Source organism: Callospermophilus lateralis, chromosome 7 (assembly GCF_048772815.1).
Source record: "Callospermophilus lateralis isolate mCalLat2 chromosome 7, mCalLat2.hap1, whole genome shotgun sequence".
Classification (NCBI taxonomy): domain Eukaryota; kingdom Metazoa; phylum Chordata; class Mammalia; order Rodentia; family Sciuridae; genus Callospermophilus; species Callospermophilus lateralis.
The window spans coordinates 70,807,353-70,823,112 of NC_135311.1; the positions used below are offsets into that span (position 1 = coordinate 70,807,353).

Here is a 15,760-nt window from a genome sequence, read left to right on the forward strand (position 1 = left end):
CAGCGGCTCTGCCCCTCCGCTGGCCACTAGGCCTATTCTGTCTGTCAGTTGCAGGTCTGTCTACCTAACAGGCGCTGGTGGCGGCTCTGCCCCTCCCCCAACCGGGGTGATGTGTCTGGTGGGCCACTGGGCCTTTTTGTCAGTGGTCACGGTTCCGCCTACCTTGCAGGCGCGTGGGGTAGCTGTGCCCCTCCGCAGGTTGCTGGGCCTGACCTGCCGGTGGGTCGCAGGTCTGCCTACCTTGCAGGTTCGGGGGGTGGCTCTGCCGCTCTGCGGATTGCTGTGCCTGTTCTGCTGGTGGGTCGCGGGTCCGCCTACCTTGCAGGCGCCTGGCGGCTCTGCCCCTCCCCCAACCGGGGTGATGTGTCTGGCGGGCCACTGGGCCTGTTTTGTCGGTGGTCACGGTTCCGCCTACCTTGCACGCGCGTGGAGCAGCTGTGCCCCTCTGAGAGTTGCTGGGCCTGACCTACCGGTTGGTGGCAGGTGCACCTACCTTGCAGGCGCGGGGGTGGCTCTGCCGCTCCACGGGTTGCTAGGCCTAATCTGCTGGTGAGTCGCAGGTCTGCCTACCTTGCAGGCACCCGGCGGCTCTGCCCCTCCCCCAACCGGGGTGGGGCGATGTGTCTGGCCGGCCGCTGGGTCTGTTCTGTAGGTGGTCACAGTTCTGCCTACCTAGCAGGCGGGTGGGGCAGCTGTGCCCCTCCGCAGGTTGGTGGGCCTGACCTGCCATGGGTCGCAGGTCTGCCTAACTTGCAGGCTGGGGGGGTGGCTCTGCCGCTCTGCGGATTGCTGTGCCTGTTCTGCTGGTGGGTCGCGGGTCCGCCTACCTTGCAGGCGCCTGGCGGCTCTGCCCCTCCCCCAACCGGGGTGATGTGTCTGGCGGGCCACTGGGCCTGTTTTGTCGGTGGTCACGGTTCCGCCTACCTTGCACGCGCATGGAGCAGCTGTGTCCCTCCGAGAGTTGCTGGGCCTGACCTGCCGGTGGGTGGCAAGTGCACCTACCTTGCAGGCCCAGGGGTGGCTCTGCCGCTCCACGGGTTGCTAGGCCTAATCTGCTGGTGAGTCGCAGGTCTGCCTACCTTGCAGGCGCCCGGCGGCTCTGCCCCTCCCCCAACCGGGGCGGGGCAATGTGTCTGGCTACCCGCTGGGCCTGTTCTGTTGGTGGTCACGGTTCTGCCTACCTAGCAGGCGCATGGGGCAGCTGTGCCCCTCCGCAGGTTGTTGGGCCTGACCTGCCGGTGGGTCGCAGGTCTGCCTACCTTGCAGGCGCCCGGCGGCTCTCCAACATTTCCTTATTGAGGTTACACTTTCCTTTGCTGGTCATGTGTATTGAGAAGACGTGATGGAACACCAGAACTCTAGCCTACCCCCTCATTGCCCTTCACCAGACTATCCCAGTGTGCACAATTCAGTGTATTCCCTTCAGTGACAGCAGCAGGTTCCTGGAGACTGGTTCAATGATAGAACTTCTGTTATCAGTGGTTTTTATTGGGGAAACTGAAAGGTGACTGACCATTACTTTAAGATCCCAAAGAAAGCACAGATGTGTTCTTAAGACATTAGAGGGAAGGAACAAATAAAGAGTATTTGCAATGTTGCAGTCTTGTGGCTCTGTGGACGCTAAGCAGATTCCTCTGTCAGAATTTGATCCTCATATAAAATGTGTGGTTTTATTTCAGCATGATAGAAGGACTATGACAGGAATGAGGTTTGCATGAATACTTTGTTTACTATTTTAAACATCCTACTTTTATGCCATTCTTGGGTAGTTACTACGAGTGAGAAATTTTAAGAACTCAGGGCTCATGGGGTGTCCAGTTCATCAGAGAAATAGGCAGCAGTTTCACACTAGGGTACAGGTCCCTTTGCTTCAATGAGTTTTTTCAGCACTAGTTCCTACAATTGTGTCCTTCATTTTGAGAGCACTAGAGACTGAGGAACAGGGTGAGGACCTCATCAGTTGGTGCCCTATTGGATATGTGATTAATGTGATTAAAACGAATGTGATTAATCAGCCAATACCTGGTATTTAGCAAAATTGTAGACTAACACACAATTCATTCTGGCTGGAAGTCTTAAGCATTACACAGCTGAAAAGAATTCCTGAAATACTGAGTTAACCTGAAGAAATTTTTCCCTTCTAATTTACCATCTTTATAAATCTGGGAGGAAATTTAAAGGCCATTCCAGTTTAATATCTTAGGGGAGTTGTATCTGAACATATACTGGTGAATAAAATTTTAAGGACAATTGAAAGGCCATAATGAAAACAAAATTAAGATGCAGGTCTTGGGCTTTCTAGTTCCCTGTTCTGTGAGTAAATTATTCCTGTTGGGCCTACTTATACTATTTCTAGTAGTATTAAAAGCTTTCATCCTGTCCTGGGAGCCTTTTAATTTGTATTTATTTGTTTGAATAGGTGACAAATTCACCTAAAGTGTTAAAGTTGTGGAAGAATATACAATATAAAGTTGGTTGTTTTCTTATTTCTTACTTCAGCTATCTAAGTCCCAATCTATTGTGACCATGGATACTAGTTTCTTTTGTGTTTTTCCAGAGGTAGACAATAACATGTGTGCACATACACTATATTCTTAATTCAGTGATAATATGTATATACACTTTCAGCATCTTGTTTTTCACTTATTATATATCTTGGAGAAGATCTCATATCAATACCAATAAAGCTTTGCCTTTCATATCAGTGAAAATGCAGAGTATTCTTCTGAAAGTATGTCCCAAGGTTTATGTTATCAATACCTGATTGTGTCAGTCAGCTCTATGGCACTATGGCTACATCTAACAAGAACAACTTAGAGAGAGAGAGAAAGTTTATTTTGGTCAGAGTTTTAGAGGTCCGGTCTGTGGTCAGTCAACTCTATTACTCTAGGCCTGAGATGGAAATGGTGGAAAGGAAATAGCAGAGGAAAGCTGCTCAGCTCATGGTAGCCAGGAAACAAAGAGAGGGAATGACAGAGGACACTCAAGGAGCCAGGGATAAGATATAATCCCTAAGGACACAACCTCAATGACCTATTTCCTCCAGGCATGCACAACCTACCTACGGTTAATAGGAGTTCATTTAAATTACTAACCCATAAAATGGATTAATTCTCTCATCATTGCCTAAAACTCCACCTTCAAACTGTACTGGTTTGGGTATCATGATTTCAAACATGAGCTTTTGGGAGACATTTAAGATCAAAACAATATCAGTGACTGAGGGACTTCAAAGTTTTGTTTTTCAGTCTTTTGTCATTACAGCATACCATTAACAATGCCCATTTCATCTTGGGTAAATAAGTATATAAGATATCTGTATTCTAATTTTTAATGTAGGCCACTGATTACACCAAACCCTTGTTAGCTCAGGGTCCTGGAAAAATTACCCTTTCTTACCCATAAATGAAGTGAAACACAAACTTCCTAATTTCATTTTGCACAAATTTTATTATCAGTAAAGTAAAAATTTTTATCATATCTCTGCTGATTTAGAAATGTAGTTGTTGGTCTCTTCTCACAAGAGCTCATCATTAGTTATAATATCATCATGTCTAAAATCAAACTGCAAATGTTTTCTTCATCTTGGCATTTGTCTTTGCTTTACTCAAAACTTTTCTACTAACAATTTCATTATCTCCTTATTTGTTTCCCATTTCTTTATATTGTTTACTTAAATATTGAACAACAGTGTTGTGTAATTAAAATTTAAAATTTCATTTTATCATTTTCTTAGGAGAAGTGCCTTAGTAATAGATCACATATATTCCTCACTATATCCAAGAGTGTATCAGAAGTTCCTACCCTTATCACAGAGAAAACAAAATCAAGGATCTGTGAGACAATTGAGGATTTTTTGGTGTTGATGTCATCTAGTTTATCTCGTAGTCGATCTATCTCTTTTCTTAGCTTCTCAGCTTCCTTTTGAAATCCTTCAGTCAGAAGTTTTTCTTGGACCTGTGAAAAAGAAGAAGTCCACTTTTGAAAATCCCATTGCTAACAGACAGGGTTTTGTGTTGAACAACTTCAGCAGTTAATCATGTGTTCATTTCTCTACCACCTTAGAATGTTTTTGATGTCTCTAGATATTTGGACTTGGATAATGGGACAATCCATGGTTCATACATTTGTGAGATTTCCTCAGCACCACCGGGCTATGTTGGAGAGATGTTTTGTTCAAGCCCAGAGACTGTTCTGAGCCATATGATGTCAGAATAGATGCACCCAGTGCTTGCCTTCTCCTCTGTGGACTAGAAACAAAGCAATAGCTGTGGAACTGCATGTGGAGGTGAGTGGCCCTGGGAGAGCGCTAGAGTTCAGCAGCAGAGAGATGGGGACCTGGTGAAAACACAGAATCTTGAGATAACAGCATAGCAAGAGAAACAGAATGCCCCAGTACCTACTGCCCATCACTGAGGTCAGGTATTGGGATCTTCTCTCAATGGGAATAAAGGGGAAAGAGTCCCAGCCAGCTCCACTGGTGCACAGGTCAATATGTTGCAGACATACAATTTAAATAAGTAAGAGACCTGAGGTCTACACTTTAGGTTTGTTCCATCTCCCAACAAACCCTCAGGGTGCTGAAGCCAAGAGTCAACTTGAGAAGGGTCCCATTGAGTTTTCCCTGCTCAGGAGGGGCATATTCCCATCTCTAGGACTGCATGGACTTTCCACTGCATTGCTTCAGTGGGTGACTGTTTTTTGAGAGGGCCTTGGCTCAGGGGACTGGCTCTGACACAAACTCACTAAGAGTCCCATTCTGTGGGAATGCAGGCTGTGAAGCTAAGGGGAGCAGAGGCTGTCACCCTCTACAATCATCTCACCAGGGAACCTGTCCTCTGAAAAAAGGGACTGAGTAGTTGCAAGTGGTCTCTCATGGCTACCAGGCCTGAAGATGCCAGGATTACGACGGCAGATTATGTGGATCCCACTGTTCCCTTCCCATCACAAAACTGTATTGTTCTAGTGTCCAGTCTGCCCCTGACACCTTCATTCCCAATTACCTGCCTGAGATACTTTGCTCGGAAATATGCCCTGCCTCAGGACACACAGCCTAAGACATGCCAAAGGGAATCTAGGCCTGGCAAAACCCATCTTACACAGGATCTAGCTCTGGCCCGCATCTAGCTAAAAGGATTTTCAGTTAGCTTCATGGGTCTCACTGTCTGTGGCTCCTTGGTGGCTACCACAAGTGAAAGAATGGTGGGGAGGAATGAAAAAAACCCACCCCTGGGAAGCACATTCTAAGATTAGCAGAGAAGCTGACTTAAAATAGGCTGCAATAACACACCTTTCTTACTTTTCCAAGCATCTCAAGTGGAAGGATTTGTTTTCTTCTTTTCAAAAAAAAAAAAAAAAAAAAAAAAATCTTTTTTTTTATTTGCTATTATTTATTTTTATCTTTTATTTAACTTTTCTTGTTAGTTTTATTTTTATTAAAATTGAATTTTTTATTTAAGTAATATTTTCTCTTTTCTCCTTGTTGTTCTCCTTGTCTTTATTTTTGTGATTTTTATTATTTTACTTTATTTTTAAATTGAGCTCAGGGCCTTACACAAATTGCATGGCTGTTCAGTTGATGAGTTGCATTCCCAGGCCAATTGAGAGGAATTGTATCCAGCTCCAACTTTGACAGACTTGAAACCTGACAGACACTTCAGGTGGGTACGGGTAGGGAGGCTCTGAGTTCCCACTCCTGGGAAGACACTCCACAATAGTGAAGAGAAGAGTTACAGAACTTTTGCTGACATCATTCTTATGCATTATTTCTACATTGGCTGCACCTGCAACTTGTCAGAACATGCATTGTTGATAAGACTAGATGTGAATGCCACTAGAGGAGAACTGTGATTCTGGCCCCCACTTCTCCCCATGAACCACCTATCATGCACCAGTATTTAATCAGAGGACAAGAGCTTCCTGCCCTGTACCATGATTGGAGCATCTGTATCAGAATCATATTAAAAAAAAAAACAGAGCCAATATAAACCCCCATCACTTGATAGAAATAATCAATCCCACTGTAATAGTAAACATAAAAATGCATACACTATGTCCACACAACTCCTGGCTGAATTACCAAAATGGCCTCACTCTTGTGAGACCTATAGATATAAGATAATAAATTGGAAAATCTAGAAGAAAAGAAGAACTTTCTGGTTACATGCAATCTGCCACAATTGAACCAAAGGTGGGTATGTGGCACATGCCTATAATTTCAGTGGCTTGGGAGGCTGAGGCAGGAGAATTCCAAGTTCAAGTTCAGCCTCAGCAACTTAGCAAGGTTCTAAGCAAGTTAGAACCTGTCTCAAATTTTAAAATAAAAACAAGGGCTGAGAATGTGGCTCAGTGGCTAAGTGCCCAAGGGTTCAATCTCTGGTGAAAACAAAACAAAACAAACAAACAAAAAAACAAGAAGATACAAAAACCTAAATAGAGAAATAACAAGTAACAAAACTGATTCAGTTTAGAAGAATCCTCCAAAAATAACAACTCAGGACTGCATGGTTTCACTGTTGAATTTTACCAAACTTTTAAAGACCTAACAACAATGATTCACTAAATTATTCCACTGTAGTGAAGAGAGGGAGCCTTCCAGACTCATCCTTTGAGAATACGATTACACTGCCACCAAACCCTACAAGGACACACCAAGAAGAGAAGAAAGTATACATCATTATCCCTGATAAACACACATGCAAAATCTTCAATAAAATACTTGCAAACTGAATTCAACAACACAATAAATTGTTCATACGTGATGATTAAGTTGACTTTCATTTCAGGGATTCAAGAATGGTTCAACACATCTAATCAACACATATAATGCATCACATAAATAAAATTTTAAAATCACATGATCATCTCAACAGATGCAGAAAGTGTCTTTGATAAAATTCAATACACCTACATGATAACGGCTCTGAATAAATGAGGTATAGAAGGATCATACCTCAACATAATAAAGGTTGTATGTAACAAATCCATAGCCAACATCATGCTGAATGGAAGAAAACTGAAAGTATTTCCTCTAAGATCAGGAACAAGATATGGGTATACACTCTCAGTGCTCTCACTCAATACAGTGCTAGAAAATTTAGCCATTGCAATTAGACAAGAGAAAGAAATAAAGGATACAAACAGGAAAGGAAAAAGGCATCTCTATGTACAAATAATATGATTCTATACATACAAAAACCTAAAGACTCTACCAAAAACTTTTGTAACCAATAAACTAATTCAGGAAGGTAGTAAGATACAAAATGAATATGCAAAAAATCAGTAACTCTTCTATACATCAATAATGAATTTGATTTGAAAGAATTCAGGAAAACAATCCCATTCAAAATAGCAAAGAAAATACTGAAGGAAAATAGAGGAGTAGTATACAATGCATATTGACAACGCCCCCCCCCCCAAGTCCAGGAAAATGAATTAAATCTATAGTCATGTTCATTGGAGGTATTTGAGCTATGGTTCTTCTTGTACTTTGGTTATACTTTTCTCTCTCCTTGATATCTCATAGTAGTTTGTCTACCTTCTCTTCTCATTCCCCCACCCCATTTGTTTTATTTATTAATTTTTGGATAAATGTATATCAGTAATGGTGAGGTGCGCTAAGCAACTCAATGAGACACTGTCACTAAATAAAATACAAAAAAGGGCTGGGGATGTGGCTCAGTGGTTGAATGCCCCTGAATTCAATCTGCAGTACTCACCCCCCAAAAGATATCCAGGAGTTTATTTCTTCTCAATTAATTCTGCAGAAAGTTTTAATTTTTTCACCCAAGTATTTTTCTTACTCATTATCACTCACCCTATTAATAGTAGCAACCTGAATTCTATCCCTAATAATTCTAGCATGTCAATATCAACTGAATATTCAATTCTACAAAAACTTTGTTGCAATATTAATCTCCTTAGAAATATTTTCAATTGTAACATTCACAGCCACTATATTTTGTATGCTCTTCAAAGCAACATTAATTCCAACTTTAATCATATTATCCAGTGAAGAAATCAAACAGAACAATTAAATGCAAGACTTTATTTTCTATTGTACATATCTGTTGCTCTCCACAACTTCCTACAGCATTAATCTACACTCAGAATACAGTAGAATCACTAAAGTTTTTAGCTGACCATCACAGAGTGTTATGATTTGAATGTGAGGTGTCCCCAAAAAGCTCACAGATGAGACAATGCAAGAAGGTTCAGAGGAGAAATTACTGGGTTGTAAGAGTCTTAACCCAATCAGTGAATTAATCCCCTGATAGGGATTAACTGAGTAGTAATTGAAGTGGTAGGGTGTGGCTGGAGGAGGTGGGAATTGGGGTGTGGCTTTGGGGTACATATTTGTATCTGGAAAGTGGAAACCTCTCTCTGCTTCCTGATCAGCATATGAGATGTTTCCCTCTGCCACACTCTTCTGCCCTGATATTCTGCCTCACCTCAAGCCCTGAGGGATGGAATTGGCCTTCTTTGGACTAAGACCTCTGAAACTGTGAGCCCTCAAATAAACCTTTCCTTCTCTACAATTGTTTTGGTCAGGTTCTTTAGTCATAGCAGCAAAAAAGCTGACTAAATTTGCAATGCTAAACCACATCCACACAACTGATCTAATAACATTTTGTGATTAACATGTATAAAAGCTTTTACATAAAAACACACTGTGGCCTCCACCTATGACTATCAAAAGCATAACAGAGATTCTAATCACCAGATATGTGGTCCTTTTGGGTGTATTGTGGATACTAGGAGATTATGGTATAATATGAATCACTACAGTTCTAAATCCACTAACAGATCATCTAGCCTATCCATTTTTTATATCATCTTTATGAGGTATAATTATAACAAAATTTATTTTCTTACATCAGATCAAAAGTCATTAATTACTTAATAACCTATAAATCATATAGTATTAATAACAATTGTAGTTATTCTTATTCAAACATCATGAAGTTCTACAGGAACCACAGCCTTAATCATTGCCTATAGCTTCACACCATCAATACTATCCTGCCTTGCTGACTCAAACTATAAACAAACTGTATTATTAACTTGAGGATTATAAACATTTCTTCCTTCTATAGCAGCCAAAAGGTTACTAGCTATTTTCACTAATTTAGCCATATCACCTCCATTGACCAAATCAGAGAAGTGTTTGTAGCTTTATCTTCATTCTGGTGATGCAACCTTAGCATTTGTGTAATAGGACTTAATATGCTTTGACAAGCAAAGTGATCTACAGATTCAGTGGGCATCAAAATATGAATGACATTCTTCAGATAAAAAAAATTTAAATTCATATGAAAGCACAAAAGATCCTGAATAGGCAAAGCAATATTGGGCAAAAAGAGCAAAGCTGGAGGCATCACAATACCTGATTTCAAGAGGTACTACAGAGCCATAGCAACAAAGACCATACCATATTGGCATGTAAACAAACATGTAGACCAGTTAATAGAACAGAGGACCAGAAAACAAAAAAAACAGTTAGGTCTGAGCTCTACTATCCTAGCTTCACAAACCAAACTTATTTCAGAAAAGGCAAGAGGGATATGTGAATCCTTCCTTTAGCCATGATAGCCACATTATGTTTCCAAATGTGATGAAAAACTGATTTGCTGGCCTCCCCTGTTGCTCTCAGATTTAGCAGAGCATGTGCTCCACAGCAGGAAGAATCTTCTGGTTTCAGGAAAGTTTTCCTGTCCAGTCAGTCAGTCTATGCAGGAACCTCCCCACTCTCTGAGAGCTGTGACCTCCCCTGTACCTGCTATGGCCTTCTTTTGAGCAGTGAGGGCTTTATCTGACTGCAGGATGGATTTTTCTATGGCAAATTGTGACTGCAGGAAGCTCTGAAGGACCTCCTTTGCCTGGGGAACCAAGAAGGAACAAAAACATTTTAGGCATCAAAGATCTAGTCTTCTGATAAGGAAGTTATTATTCAATAGACTGACTTTATTTTGCATCATTCTTAGTTAGGATCCCATAGGGATTCCTGTCCTTCTAAGGACACAACAAAAGTCCGTGCTCTGGTGAGACATGAAAACCCTCTACAGCAGACTCCTCTCCCCTGAGTGCTGCCCACCAGCCACCCCAGTCATATGTAAGAGCAGTTCTACAAACATGTACCTTCTCCATTGTTTGTAGTATGTGCACATCCTTTTTCTGGATTTGTTCTAGCCTTCCTTAACTAGCATCATATCTACAGTTTGTTTGACTTGTATCTTCCACCTCCTATACTAGAAAGCTTTTCTAGGCTGCCTCCTGAGTTTCTTTTCAGCTTTGTTGAGATTAACAAATAAAAATTGTATACTTTGAAATTATATAACATGATGTTTGATATATGACTGCATTGTTGAATGGTTCCTACAATCAAGCCAGTTTTCATGTTGATCACATCACACAGTTACATTTTCCATTGTCGTGAGAATGCATAAGGCCTACTATCTTAGTAACATTAAGGTACACAATAGTGTATTTTAACTACAGTCACATTTGTACATCAGGTGGGCAGCACTTACTCATCTATACCTGCATGTTTATATATTTTACCAGTATCTCCCTTCCCCTGTCTCAGGCCCTTCTAATCATTATTCTACTCTAACTGAACACTATGTTAATATGAGCTTAATGACTTTTTGCTCCTTTTGTTGATTGGCACCACTGAACATGAACCATGCAGCATTTATCTTTCTGTGGCTGACTTATTTCATTTAGTGCAATGTCCCTAGGTTAATCCATGTTGTCGTCATTGACAGTACTTTTTTTAAGACTGAATGATATCTGTATGATATGTATAGTTGTATTACTTAGTATTCATAACTGCATGGTACTACCATAAAAACAGACACATACACCAGTGGATCAGAATAGAGAGCCAGGAAAGAATGAAATTGAACCATTATCTTATGCCTTCTATGAAATGAACTAAAAGTTTATTAAATATTTAAACATAAGACCTGAAACTATAAAACTCCTAGAAGAAATCTTAGGGGGGAAACCTTGATATTTGCCTTTACAAAGATTTCTTGTATTTAAAACCAAAAGACAGGCAACAAAAGCAAAAAGTAAAATAAATGTGACTGCAACAAACTAAAGTTTCAGCACAGTCTGGAAACCACCAACCACATGAAAAAGACAATGTATAGAATGGAAGAAAATATTTGTAAGCCATATATCTGATAAGGGGTAATATACAAAGCATATTAGAAAATCATAACTCAACAGTAATAAAAATAAATAACCTGATTACAAAATGGACAAAGGACCTGAATAAACATTTTTCAAAGAAGAAATTCAAATGTTAATCAGATATTTGTAAAAGTGCTCAACATCACTAATACCAGTGAAACACAAATGAAAACCACAATGAGATCTTAGCACATCTGTGAGGATGCCTATTATCAATTAGTCAAAGGACAAGAGATGTTGTTGAGGATGTGGGAAAAAGGGAACCTTGTAGAATAGCTGGAAGAATCTGAAGTGGTGCAGTAGGAGGATCCCCCCCATCCCCCCGCCTTAAAAATAAATTCTGAGTTTAAAATGGCTGCCCATGAGCTCTGTCACTGACAGACTGTTATGATCTTAGGTCACGTATTAGGCCTTCTGTGCACTACCTTTCTTAAGGGTATTAATATGGAAGATAGTAATATGTACTTTGTGTATTCTGAGAATTAAATAGGTAATGTAAGGAAATCACCAGAACCTGTACCTGATGTAGGAAGAGAATGTTCAATATTTCCTAACAACTATGTCCATCATCATTCTCTGGTGAGTACACACCAGTTACCGTTAACTTATGATAACCCTATCACTTCATATACCATTGACTGTTATTTGTCCAACTGAAATATGTTAAGCCTCACAAGAACAAAGTCATTTCTTTCATATTGTACCTTCTGTGTTTTAGCAGAAAAAAAATTAAAACCGTTTTTTTGATAAGTAAAAGAAATGGTTGGTTTCACCTGAATTCCTGGTTCTAAACCCTCTCTGGGAAGAACTGTTTCTGGTTTACTTAAGAGGATCTTACTAACAGGGGATATAAAATCATATAAATGTCAACATATAGCCATTCTCTGCTTTTGTTTCACAAATAATGGTGGGAGCTTAGTTTTAGAAGGAGCAGCACAGACCCTCTGACCACATACTGGCCCTCTCCCCTCCCCTTACTCCTCACCTTCACTCCTTTCCTGGACCCTAGATTGTACTGAAGTTCTACCTTCTTCTTTACTTCTAAGTAGAGCCTATGGCCTCCAGGAACAGAGAACGCTCCTCTTGAGATGCTTCGCATCAGGGGCCCTGAAAGCTGCTTGAGCCGAGCCTCGCAGCAGTTGACAGATACCTCTTCATTCTGCAGCAGGAGAGCTTTTTTCTCTCTCTCTATGGTGTCCTGGAAGGGAAATGTAGGGAAGTAAAATACAAAGAAGTTGTTAGAAGGAAGGCCCAACTGGTATCCTCTCAGAAAAAGCAGTCTGACCGCCTCAGAGAGGACTGGAACATAGAAGGAGTCAGGAGACATGCTTCAGTCCCAGGTCTGGACAATTCATTGTGTGACTCTGAAAAGTCTCTTACCTCAATGTCAGTCTCAATATATGTGAAATGATGGAGTTGGAAGACATAAACTTTATAGTTTATTTAGTAATAGTATGATTAACAGCAACTGAAACCCTAACAATCACTAATAAAATGTTTAATGTTTAATTCTGGTTGAAGTAAAATTCCCCTCAGAGAACGCGGGTTGCTACAGATGAAAATATATGCATGGCACATCTACCCACCAGAAACAAGTTAAGTATATTCTGAGCAGAGTTTTGACTGCTTTGCAAGTTCTTTCCGTGACAGTTTCAGTGTGTGAGGATATAAGAATAGGTGCATTTGTTTGTTTCTATTTGGAAATTACAATCCAGCTGGATTTTCCTCAATATGAAATAAGAGAATTTTGTCAAATTAAGATCTGTCCTAAATAGTCTGAAAAAAAAAAAAAAACTTTCAGTGAAGGTGCATCTGATCAGCCGAACTAAGTTGTCACCTGAGAGTTCTCTCCTCCGTGTCCACTTCCTGCCTTGTCCCTGGGTCTGTGAATATGATGGTTAGTAATCCTATGGTTACAATATGTGGCATTACACAGGATAAATATAATAAATGAACAGTACCCTATTGAACCTAACCACATCTGCACATTAGAACAGTTTTTTCCAGCTGTGACAGAAGGGAAAACAGAAAGACTAGAAAAGAAGGAAAGATGGGATGCATCACTGGTATGTTGAAGATGAAAAGGGTTCCCAGGTGCCCAGATGAGAACTAAGCCCATTTTATATCTTGTTTTCAGCTTGTGAGGCACTGAGCAGAACCCCCACATAACCTATGCTGGGATCTAACCTTACTGTGAGCTAATGAATGCTTGCTCTTTTAGGCTGTTGAGTACATGATCATTTGTTTTGCAGTAATAGAAAACAAAGTGTCATCTTTTAGATAAAGAGAGCACTTGTAGCCTGCAGAGTCTTGTTACCCACAAAAATCTAGATTATTTCTGAGATAAGAAGGATACAAACCCTGGAATAAAAATGTTAGGTCTAGGGGTTTGGGATGTGGCTCAGTGGTGGAGTGATTGCCTAGCATGTTTAAGGCCCTGGCACCTTGGCACCACAAAAAAAAAAAAAAAAAAAAAAAAGACTATCAACCTTATTCCAGGACAAGATCAGGAAAGGTATAAGCTAAGGTTAATTACCATCAGCTTCTTCTGGAACTCCAGCTTGTTATCCTTGAAGGAGAGCTCCATGAAGACTTCGATGGCTTCCCTCTCACAGATTGCATGCACCTCCGGCAGCTCCTGGAGTGTGTCTGTGGGGAACTGCACCCGCTGGGCCATCTGCTCACTGTAGTGGTCGGCTGCCTTCTGCACAGCTGCTGAGTTCTCACGCTGGGCCAGAGTGGTCACTGCATTCTCCAAACAAGGCACCATTCCGCTGTTGATGGCATTCACATAGGTCTCCACCAAACTCCCCAGCCCTGAATAAGGCCGAGAATAGGTATGCATGTCAAGTTCTCACTCAATAGGATACAAGAGTCTGAGACTGTGTTTTTAAAATCACACATAACACCATGGACTGATTAATTCTCACCATGAAGGTGATGGAACTAGGAGGTGGTGCCTTCTGTGAAGTGATTAGAGACAATGGGGGAACAGTTCTCATGAACAGAATTAGTATGTTACAGGAGACCCCAGAGAGCTAAATTGCCCGTTCTACCATGTGAGGTAACAGCAAGAACTCAGCAGTCTGCAACCTGGAAGAGTTCTCAAAGACTCCACTATGTTGGCACCCTGATCTTGGAGTTCCAGCCTACTAAACCTGGAGAAAAAAATGTATGTTGTTTCATACTCCCAGTTTAAGGTATTTTTAAATAATAGTCCAAAGGACTGTCGCAGCCCGGCTGGCTGGGCAAAATAACCGGAGGGTGACGAATAACTTGCGTACATTGATGCAGCAGGAATGGAAGCCGTTTATTGTAGGATCTGAGCGATATTTATACATTTTACACAGCTTATCTAATTAGCATAAAATAGATACAGCAGTCAACCAATAAGGAATCTCCACACTTAATGGCTCACTTTTGTTACTTCACAAACCACTCCCTCTGGCATTTTGCCAGGCGCCATCCAGACTTGTTTACAGACTCTAACATTTCTCTGGCAAAATAACAGGTGCCAATCTGACTAGTTTACAGACCTTAACAACTAAGTATAACCTTGACCCAAAACAGTTTCCCTGTGAGATATTATTAAATATATTTTTTCCTAGCTGTATATTTCTGTGGACTACATAGCTTTTTTTTAAAAGAGAGAGAGAGAGAGAGAGAGAGACAGAGAGAGAGAGACAGAGAGAGAGAGAGAGAGAGAGAGAGAGAGAGAGAGAGAGGATTTTTTAATATTTAGTTTTTGGTGAACACAACATTTTTTTTATTTTTTATGTGGTGCTGAGGATCGAACCCAGCGCCCCGCACATGCCAGGCAAGCTCACTGTCACTTGAGCCACATCCCCAGCCCAACTACATAGCTTTTTAAGAAAAAATCATGTCACTGAGACCAAACGTGCATACACAACTGTACTCAGATCTTTGCTGTACAGATGCTTGGGGTTTACAGATGCATCATTAAACATCCACCAAGATCAAAGCATGGAACATTACTAGAATCCCAGAAGCCTCTCGATCTGAGTTTATTCACTAGTTTAGTCCGTTTCTGAAATTCATAGAGCATAGCTTCCTGTGCTGCTTTCTAATTGCTCAGTGCTATGCTTCTGGGAATCCTAAGCACTCCACGTGGCAGGAGTTGCCCTCCTTCATTGCCCTACATTCCTCAGCCTCTCCAGGATGGACACTTTGAGCTACATAGGGCTTTGTCATGGAGGCTTTTCTGTGCACTGTGGGATGTTTAGCAGCATGCTTGCCCACTAACTGCTTGATGCCAGCAGTACCTGTGTGGTAACCAAAAACATGACCTCAAAACATGTCTCCAGATTTCACCAAACATCCCCTGGTGTCAAATGTTTTAAATTTTCTCTCTGTGGAGAAGACAAAGCAACATGATCTAATCCTCAGATTTCTGCTGTATTTTTTTCTTTTTTTTTTTTGGGGGGGGGGGCGGGGGGTAATCAGGGATTCAATCCAGGTGCATTTAACCAATAAGCCACATCACCAGCCCTCTCTTTTTATTTTGAGACAGGACCTCTCACTACATTTCTTAGGGCCTTGC

General features: G+C 41.0%; 1 protein-coding gene across 1 annotated transcript; it reads right to left on the reverse strand.

Moving 5' to 3' along the window:
* Positions 1-9,722: 9,722 nt before the first annotated feature.
* LOC143404425 (guanylate-binding protein 7-like) lies at positions 9,723-14,044 on the reverse strand. The gene is made up of 3 exons (XM_076862566.1): positions 13,736-14,044; positions 12,185-12,397; positions 9,723-9,878 (listed from the first exon to the last, which is right to left on the reverse strand). The coding sequence occupies exons 1-3, from the start codon at positions 14,042-14,044 to the stop codon at positions 9,723-9,725; spliced, it is 678 nt and encodes a 225-aa protein (XP_076718681.1).
* Between the last annotated feature and the right edge of the window lie 1,716 nt (positions 14,045-15,760).

What these genes read in the sequence shown, in the direction of transcription:
- LOC143404425 (XM_076862566.1), bottom strand. Translation starts at nt 14,044, where the DNA reads ATGCATACCTATTCTCGGCCTTATTCAGGGCTGGGGAGTTTGGTGGAG. An exon ending in AGTTCCAGAAGAAGCTGATG is followed by an intron (nt 12,398 to 13,735) that starts GTAATTAACCTT and finishes TTTCCCTTCCAG; the next exon opens with GACACCATAGAGAGAGAGAA. An exon ending in GGTCCAGGAAAGGAGTGAAG is followed by an intron (nt 9,879 to 12,184) that starts GTGAGGAGTAAG and finishes TTGGTTCCCCAG; the next exon opens with GCAAAGGAGGTCCTTCAGAG.